Source organism: Montipora foliosa, chromosome 3, assembly GCF_036669935.1.
Source record: "Montipora foliosa isolate CH-2021 chromosome 3, ASM3666993v2, whole genome shotgun sequence".
NCBI classification, from domain to species: Eukaryota; Metazoa; Cnidaria; class Anthozoa; order Scleractinia; family Acroporidae; genus Montipora; species Montipora foliosa.
The window spans coordinates 48,690,029-48,700,028 of record NC_090871.1 but is presented as its reverse complement, the minus strand read 5'-3'; the positions used below and the strand labels follow the sequence as shown (position 1 = coordinate 48,700,028).

Here is a 10,000-nt window from a genome sequence, read left to right as displayed (position 1 = left end):
ACTTGAAAATTATCAACATGTCAGCCCAGAAGCCAATGTTTCTCGCGTCTCTTTTATTTGTTATTCTTCAGAGACTGGAATGCTGTAGTTCAATACCACACAATTCAGTGCCTTCTGATTTTCTGTAACACGTACCACAGGCAACCCAGTGTATGCTTCACGGAAGCATCTAGTTTTTTTTACATTTTGTTTATATTCTGTTAACAAAGTAAAGGAACTCGTTTAGTAAAAGATGGCCCTCCCGTTTTTTGTCCATACAAAAAACTACCTTACGGCAGGAGGAAAAGCCGGCAGGGCAAGCAACCCCCCACCCTTAGCTCAAGTTCTAGATCCGCCACCGATTACTACAATATTTTCTGTAGTTGAATGATAATTGAGCTAATTATGTGCCTTACTGTGAGTACAATAGTTGTGCAAAGTTAATTATGTCTTTAGAAATCAGTTATGTTCAGAGATAAATTGGCACAGGATTTGGGTAAAGTGTTTTTTATTGTCATTATTGACAGCTTAATGAACACAGGCTAACCAGAGTGCACCTCAGGCTAAATGACATACCCATCGTAGCTTACTAGTTAGTATGAAGAGTTGTACAGTTAGCGTCAAGAGAATTCGGTAAGCCTATTTATGGTTAGCCCTCACAAGCAGAAATGGTAGCATGCTATTTTCAAAACAAAATAGAAAGTAGAGCTAAATATTGTCACCTATTACCATTAATTATCTGAAAATAAAAGTCCTGACTTCCACACTGTGTACACAGTGTGACATTGCAAATCTTCTAATTTGCTAAATCTAAAGAAAAAAATTTAAACGGGAAATATCAGACAAGATATTACAAAGTCATAAATGGTATCACCCTCATTTTTTGAATGACCTTTCCAAAAGAGTGATAAATGTATTTTTTTAGATTATAGGCTCTATAACTCAATAAGACTGGAATTTTGCAGAGTGGTTAACCATTTGAATCAAAAACCCTCTGAGGGGAGTGTGAATGTATGGCAAAAACCTCTACTTCATGTGCGAAATACAGATTACATAAAATAATGGAAACAAGCGACAAGAAACAATATTGCACCAAAATATAATGTCTTGCAAACAGTGGTTAACCAATAGTTATGTTACCATTTGTGTCTGGTGCCCCAAGACGGAGCCATATTATTGTCCAAGTTAAATCAGGATCAGTATGTTAATCTCTTCTTGGAAGATGCTCATTTGATTGAGCAAGATGGAAACATTCCTGTACCTCATTTACATTGGTCTGCTTATTCTTGATAAGCCTTGATGATTAAAAGAGCAGCAAGACCATTCCAATTATAACTGTAAGTGAAGGCTGTCATATTTGTGAACCTCCACACATTTGTCGCTGGAAGGGAAAAAAAGACTCAACAAGATCCTGATTAAGTTTCTTGGGAATTACATACAAGTTTCCATATTCAGTTTTAACTAATCTGTGTTAATATAAGCCACCACTCACCGGTGGCTCAGTTGGTTGAGCATCGTGCTGTCACGCGGGAGGTCGCAGGTTCGAACTTCGGCCGGATCAACACGCCGGCTCTTAAAATAACTGAGAGGCGCGTAGTGTCCTATACGCATATACGCACGTGCGTACTTGAAGTGACCAGAAAATTTTGAAATTTTTAGCAATTGTTTCTATCCTTAACATTTTACTTGTACGCAACCAAGATTTCGTGATGAAAGCACCACTTTGATTAAATTCTAAAAACTAAAACAAAAGCTATACCATGTTCTAACTTGGTTTTGCATTCTACCTTTTTTTTGCACTAACAATCATCAGCATGCAACAAAAAGGCGCGGTTACAAAGGAGCGAGGTTCCAAGAAGGTTTGTGACAAAGGAGCAACGTTCCAAGAACGTTCTTGACAATTCCAGTCACGCTAGCACAATCAAAACAATGTTTTGTTTGCACCAAGTTTGCTCAAAATAAGGGCAAGACGCTTTGTTCTTTTGCTTGTATTCACACAACTATTTCGACAAGAAATAAAGAACGCAGTATTTTTCGCTCAGTTTACTTAGGTTTCTAGATCATATGTGCTTGTGCGTACTTGAAAAAATGACCACGCTACGCGCCTGATATATACTCACTCGATGTAGATGTAGAAGTCCTTTAAGGCCTTTTACTGACACCTTGAAAACGATATGAAACAGAGAGTTACTGTATTGATATGTATACTAATCGATTGAGTAAAAGGGCTAGATCAGACACACAAAAATAGATGCTTCTGATCCTTGAGTGTGAAATAGTACAATTATTTTACAGTGGACTGGCGATTGAAATTAAAATTGGAGTACACTTGTCAAGCAGCGGCATGTTTTTATGCTATATTTTTTAAGGTCTCTGTGTGGCGTTGCCAGTCAAGCCTTACAATAAATACAATCATTGTTATTTTTTAAGGTATGTTCCAGGGCTTATTCTTTTAATTATTTTATGTATGTTTCACACAGTGGAACAAAATGTGATCATATTGATCAGCCACAGGTTAGTTTATTTTGTTTGTGTTAAAAACTGCACAAAGGCAAAGAAAACAATATGGGGTTTGGGAGAGGATGGGGAGTCTTAAAATGTAGCAGTAGTGATAGGCTACAAATTGCTTTTCCTCAGGGGAGGATATTCTGCAAGGAACTAAAATCGTTGCTTTGTCCTCAGCTAGTACAAAATATGAAGGAGTTGCCATGGAATAGAAAGGCTTTTTTTGCATAGTTGTATCTAAGGGGGCAAGGACATGGTATTTACAATAACTTATCAGTTTTGCATTGTTTTGATGTGATCCATTTTAAGTCTAGTCTATATACCAGTATTACCTCGAGATCAAACATTGTTTGCCATATGTTATGAAGTGTTCTGACACATCTCTTTCTTCTGTGGAATAATTGTTGAAGCTCTTGTTTCCAGGCTTTGAAGTAATTAAGTACTTGGTTTAAGTTGGTAACACGTTGATCTGTTATTAACTGCAGTGGACTGTTATCTTTGAAGACATTCCAAAGCATTTCACATTTTCATAAATTCTAATTGTCTTTTTGTGGTGTTGTTGTCATGCAAAGCCATATCATTGCAAACTTTTTCGGACAGAGTATTAACAGCAATCTTTACTCGCATTTTATTTAAATTATCAAGATGAACATATAAGCGCCCTGATCAAACCGTATTTTTTGTTTGTTGATTTTCCCAAGCGGGTGAAATCTTGAAAATAGCTTTTATTGTCGGTAAAATTGACTGCTGCGGGCGATTCGTTAAGTGAGCAAGTTTGAAGTTCTGAAACGCTGCTATATCCAAATATATCCAGCTGGTTTTTTTTTACTACGTTATGTAAAAGCTATCGATCTTAAACATATGTAAAATTTAGAGTGGAGTAATGTGGAGTACTCCTAAAAGAATTAGCGGAACACGGCTTGGTCACGATAAGCGGGACATACCTGCATTCGACCCTGTTTTACTTCACTCAAATTTAAGCAGCTTGCGACGAAAATAGTTGAGTGATATTCCCACAGACAAAATAGTATTGAGTTCTGGGTCAAAAATATCAAAAAGGCCTTTAAATAATACACTACTGGTGGCCCAAAAATAAAGAAAGAAATTCGTCGAGAGGATATTTTTGGCAGCCATTGATTGCACCGGAAGCGCGGAAGGAACGCTCGTGCCAGTCTTTCTCCGCATCACACATTGAACCAAGATCGACCAAGAGGGGACACCGGGAGCGGAGCGGAGTGTCCGTTTCACCGCCCTACGTATTAACGCAATGGAACTGTCAGGAACTGTGCGGATCTTGGTCTCCACATAATTGGCGCCAAAAAAACCAATTTTGCAGGGCAGAGGTGAAAATATTCGAAGTATTTCATCGGCCTGTGAATCTGTTTACCGTGAGATTTTTGTGCCTCATCGTGAGACCGTGTCAGAGATTTGCCCTTAAAAATCAGGCAAAAGCGCAAGAAACTCAAAGGGGAAGGATATACAGAATATTGTAAGTACAATTTCAATTAGCTAGAGTCCATAACTTCCTAATACTTATTTTGTATCATTTCGCCCTAGTTTGACTTTTCATGATCAGAGAAGTGTAGAAATATATCCTCAGAATTCCCTAAGAGTGAGAGCTTATAAACGAACCATTTCAAGTTATTTATGGCATCTTTATTCACAAACTGCGGACTCTCTAGTACAAAAAGTGGCTAGCTTTTCGTCGTGAACGCTCAACCGGTCCAAACCGGTATCACAGTGAGAATTTTGCAACGTAAGCCGTCAATTCTACGGGTTTTTGTTCTCTGAAAAACTCCTCATGTTAGTATTTACCGATAAGACTGCCGAGAAAAGCGTGGATTTTTTTAGTGACCCAATGTACAATTTCTGATACACATTGAGTGGGTGTAGTACATAATCTGCATGATGTAATATCTGAGGGGTTTTAATAGCATTGGAAATTGGCGGCATGTTTGACTAGAGTAACCATCTGTTGTCATTAGGGTCGTTTATACGAAAAAAAAAGCCACGGCTTACATAGGATGCCAACACCCCACTTAAATGGTACACAAATCGAAGTTCACGGCTTAATCCATCCGCAGCTAGCTCAAGCCGTGGCTTATCCTGGTCTGTGGGTTTTGGGCTGTGCTTATCTTGGTCGCGGCTTACCTTGGACATGAAATTGTTCGTATATATGTACTCAAAAGTGATTTCTGCAGCTTGCTCAAGCCTTGAAGGGCTCTTGCACTTGTTTGTTATTATAGCCCAGACTTCTTTTTGCTCCCGTCCATTCACCTGTGTAAAAATGGCAAGCACAAGCAATGAAACATGCAAAGAAAAAGATCGGACCAGTTGCCTGCGAACTTAGCCACGCACCACTTATACAAGTATGCATTTCGCGTCTTATGTAAGCTGCACTTGTATAAATGGCCCAGTTCACGTTTTTTTGTAATCCATATAAGCTGCAGATTGTTTTTTCTCATATAAACAGCCCTATAGTCAAAATGAATTTTAATCTTAGGATTAGGGAAAAAGTTGCCAACTTCTCTGAGTGAGGTAGAGAGTGTTTTTTTTTCATTAGCTGTTGGTGCTTATTAAAATTAGGGAATCTTCTCTTTTCTCATACAGAACCTGTGGTATATTAGGCCAGTGATATCGTTACACAGCAAGGCTGCTGCCTAAGAAAATTTTAAAGGGGCCCTGAGAGCTAAACGCTGAGAACTTAGGAGCCCAACATATGAAGTGAAAGGTGTTGCTGTCAAAAGTTAAGGCGCCCAGAGCTATTCTTTGGGAGCCCCAGGCTACCGGGCTCCTGTTAGGTAACAGCCTTGCACAGTACAATCTATGGGAACTCTTGTAATAATTGAGAGAGCGGGAGAAGGGTCATAATTTCGTGATACACTAGATCATAAAAATGTGCAATTAAGTTTCATAAGTAACCCTTTAATCTTCATGTTAACCCATGTGAACTGTTTACAGTAAAACAGAGATGCATCCAGGTTTTCAAAGTTGGGGGTCCTCTGGACCCCTTTTTGAAAAAATTGCAAAAAAAAATCCGCATCCCAGGACACAGTGACGTGCTCTGGATACATCATTGGTAAAAACACCAACCTAAAAAAGTGGGGGATTAGAAAACTTGTGTGATCAATTAGTTAAATTTCTGTGTTAGAAGCCTTTGTTGCCTGTAACATTGGTGGAATACAGCATCACAGAACCTCTGTGGAGTTAATACAGACACTGGTAACATGGACACTGGTAAGCAAAATTGCTGTTTCAGAGTGGTTACATATGTTTTACAATATAATGAATGAAAACACATACATGTAGACTACCTGTACTTGTGAATGAAGGAGAAGAAGATTAGGACAGGAGGGATGCAATCCTCAAAGGAATTGCATTTTGTGCAGCAGTGGCCATGAATGAGAGAAAGCAATTTTGCTTGTGAAAGCAATTATTACTGTAATATTACAATTTATACATATGTACCTACAAAACATTTTTCTCCTACTCTGGACTCATGGTATCATACACTTTTTTTATTGAATTTGCAACAATATATATTGATAGATATGGAAAGTAGCAAGTCAGGGTTGCCTTTAATCCTTAAAAGCCCTTTTCAAAAGTCCAATGTTTGGTAAAATTGAAGAACAGCTCACATCGACCGACAGTTGGCCAACAGTTAGTTATACTTAACCAAGCAATTTAGTTTTATTGTGAAGAAGTGAAAAATGATGATGATAATTATTATTACTATAAATTTTGAGTACAGTCTATCCTTGCGGTAGAGTGCTCAATGCATTCGTAGAGCGTACATTGTAGTATATCTTAAAGGGAAACTGTCACGAGAAGCGGATGCGCTAGCGTCTTGTGAAAACTTGAAAAGTGTTAGGTTAACTTTTTTCATGTTGAATCAACAATTCAAAATGACATCCACTGGGGAGGGCCATGGTGGACAAAGGAGAAACTCGAGCGAATATACATGACTCACGCATGAGTCCATGATGGTGGCTAGAATTTTCTGTGGGCTCGAGAGCAAACAACCTTGAGCATGCGCATCTCATGACAGTGCTCCGTTAAGATTGAACTAATCAATAAGACATACGTTTTTCTGTGACTCAGAGTTTCACGCTTACGTGATCATCAGACAGACTTTAATTAACAGAAAAAGTTGTCTTATTGATTAGTTCAATCTTCAGATAATTATACTATAATATAGTTTTTAACTTAAGCCTCATGTCGTCCACATAACCTCAAAGGGTTGGCTGCCAGTTGCTACTTTACTGCTACTTTTTGATAAAGATAATAAATAAAGAAATGACAAAATTATTTTGTTTGTCGCTGTGAATTTTCTTTCTATTTGAAGCTAGTTTAATTTTAGTGTAATTTGGCTGCAATGTTGCGTTCATTCCTTTGTTCATTTGCCATTTTCAGCGGTTTCTTTACACACAACTATTGCAGGTTCATATTTTGTTTTGCTAAGCCTGTGACTGACAACACAATGCAGCGCGACGATTTTGCAACTAAAAATTGCGACTGGTTTTTTTCGTTAATTTCGAGCCTTGATTTAATTGAGCAGATTATAAAAACAACTATTTTGACAAGTCAAAAGGGATATGTTTTATTTTTGTGCTGAAACAGATGTTTTTCTTAGCCCCAGTAAACAAAATGACAAGATTTATTTATCAACCATTGGTGACTCTAGGATACTCAAAGAAAATTCAAGTGTTCCTTTGCAGGAGTTGAACCTACATGTATTTCGGATGCTCTACCACTGAGCTACTGGAGACTCAGAGGCAGGCCATTAAACTAAGTTCATGTGACAAATTCTGTTGTTGAAATGGAGAAAATTTGCACTTTTACTGAGAGAGATGTTATATCTTAACCCCTGTGAAGGAGTGCTTCTCTGAGTGTCCCAAGTCATCATTGATAAATAGGCTCTTCATTTTAAGAGATCAAATCCGCTAGCTCAATATTCAGGGACATCCAACTACGAGGTGTCTTAATAGTTGTCAGAATTACCTGAAATACATGTAGTTTCCGCAATGCTATAAAAGCTCATTTTGTGAGTTTGCAGCTGCCCTACAAAACATTTATCTGTTCTGATGTTCTAGGGGAATTTCAGGTCTGTACAAATTTCTAGGTGGCTTTTTTTGCCAGGTCTGAAATTTCTAAAAGTAGTGACAGGTCTGATCAAAACCTTACATTACGTACATGTAGTCGCCTTTTTTTTTGCCGAAAATTTTGGGGGGGCGTTTTCTTAAAGTATAATTCTCAAGGAAACTGTGGCAAAAATGATACTGGAGTTATATCTCACAGTTGACTCTCACTCAGCTTATTAAAAATCTTTTGTTCTTCAATGTGGTTTGGAAATTTCTACCCACTCCATAGGGAGCCCACACAAACAGTGTGTCTGTTTGTATGTTCGAGATATAAAGAAATGTATGGAAAATATTGAAGAGTCCTAATATAGTAAACTTACATCGAGAAATGACTATGTTAAAGCTCAAAATAACCTCAGTTGTTGTGTATTGTCATTTCTGCGGCTGAAAATGGTGAATTTGAGCGATTTGGTGGGTTTTCCCTTGACTGTTACTACACGTCCTTAGAAGGAGACAAGGGTGGAAAGCTCATTTTCGACCGCTCCAGCGTCAAGCCGATTTTCACCCAGAAATTAGAATCGCCCGTCTTTCAAATCGAACACCAGATAAACTGAAAGGTTGACGCTTCTTCTCGTGCCATTCAATTGAAGATCCATTCAAAATCCAAGCGCTAACCGCCAAATAATTTTCGAGAAATGCAGCTTTCGAAGCGACCAGCATCCGCGGCCGGGATTTCGTGTGCCAAGGAGCAACCGTCACGCTGTTTGCTCCACACTTATTGGATGTTGCTAAACAATGCATCCAATCAGTGTGGAGCAAAGCAACCTTGGCACACGAAATCCCGGCCGCGGATGCTGGTCGCTTCGAAAGCTGCATTTCTCGAAAATTATTTGGCGGTTAGCGCTTGGATTTTGAATGGATCTTCGATTGAATGGCAAGAGAAGAAGCGTCAACCTTTCAGTTTATCTGATGTTCGATTTGAAAGACGGGCGATTCTAATTTCTGGGTGAAAATTGGCTTGACGCTGGAGCGGTCGAAAATGAGCTTTCCACCCTTGTCTCCTTCTAAGGACGTGTAGTAACAGTCAAGGGAAAACCCACCAAATCGCTCAAATTCACCATTTTCAGCCGCAGAAATGACAATACACAACAACTGAGGTTATTTTGAGCTTTAACATAGTCATTTCTCGATGTAAGTTTACTATATTAGGACTCTTCAATATTTTCCATACATTTCTTTATATCTCGAACATACAAACAGACACACTGTTTGTGTGGGCTCCCTATGCCCACTCTTCGCTACTTTTCCGAAATATCTATGAAATCTGTTCAGAAAAATGTCCAAAATCGTAGTAGACAGTTTGCGTTGGAATATTCAAAAATTCTGGCCCACCTTCCTTCCTTCCAATAGGCCACTTTCAAAAATACCATAATAGGGTACTCAGTTTTGCATAGGCTTTTGCATAGGTTTTTGTTTTCTCTTGGGACCATTGCAAGAGAAACTGGAAACAATGCTTATGCAAGATTTTGGAGGGTAAACAAGTATTATGATATTTTTGAAAGTGGCCTATTCAAATCTCTGGGGGTTAAGATACTAGTATTTGCATTTTAATGTAGCATTCATGTTAAATGATATGGAAATACCTGGAACAAAATGTTCCATTCCTAGCAGTATGGCAGAACAATCATGGTCATATGAACTTACAATCCTGGTCAAAAGTTGTTGGGAAGATGGTGCGCATCACTTCACTTCACACCTAATTCAATTATTCTAACTATTGACTGTAGTATTTGGGAAATACCATGCTCTTGTGCCCCCCCTTCCCCACTCCCCCGTATTCAATGTTGAAAGAGAAGTCACTATTTTGTTTTGTGGAAAATCCAACATTGACAAGGGGGAGTGGGGTTATCTCTAAAGTGATGCTACATGTACCTTCCCAATGCTTTTGTCCATGATGGTAGTTTAATGCCATGAGTCTTCTATGACTCATTGACGAAGGGTATTTTCATTGTGTTAAATGTACAGCGTACATGTATGTAAGTGCTCATGACCTGGTGTGTTATATTTTCTCAACGAAATCTACTCATCACCTTACTATAATAGCAACTGAGAGAATGAGAGATCACAACTGAATTTTTTTCTCAAATGGTTATCCCATTTTTGTCATATGTCACCCCTTCCTTGATCGAAGGGACTTGAAGTATGTGGCTGTACCTTAAGTAATTTAAATGGGATTCAGATTTCTCTATGAAAGATCTTTGAATTTAAGAGAAATCTGCATTTTGTTAAAATTGCTTGAAATGTGCTTGGGTTTGTGCATTATGTTGAAAAGTACAGTAAAAGGATCATATCACACTTTTGCCATGCAGTGATCCTATTTTACCTTAAAGTAATATTAATAGTATGCACAAATTTATCTATTTATGCACTTCCGT

The 10,000-nt window shown here is 38.3% G+C and overlaps 1 protein-coding gene and 1 long non-coding RNA gene across 2 annotated transcripts in view; one reads left to right on the top strand and one right to left on the bottom strand.

The window, feature by feature from the left end:
• Positions 1–476: 476 nt before the first annotated feature.
• On the bottom strand, positions 477–3,623 carry LOC137994940 (uncharacterized). The gene is made up of 3 exons (XR_011122222.1): positions 3,429–3,623; positions 2,100–2,141; positions 477–1,360 (listed from the first exon to the last, which is right to left on the bottom strand). It is a non-coding gene; the product is annotated as an uncharacterized lncRNA (long non-coding RNA).
• Positions 3,624–3,690: 67 nt separating this feature from the next.
• Positions 3,691–10,000, top strand: part of LOC137994939 (tyrosine-protein kinase JAK2-like) — an 18,154-nt gene continuing 11,844 nt past the window's right edge. Inside the window, exons 1-2 of the mRNA XM_068840522.1 lie at positions 3,691–3,973; positions 5,636–5,721. Of these exons, the coding sequence (XP_068696623.1) occupies positions 5,712–5,721 (10 nt within the window). The 5' untranslated portion in view covers positions 3,691–3,973; positions 5,636–5,711. The remainder of the gene's footprint in view (positions 3,974–5,635; positions 5,722–10,000) is intronic.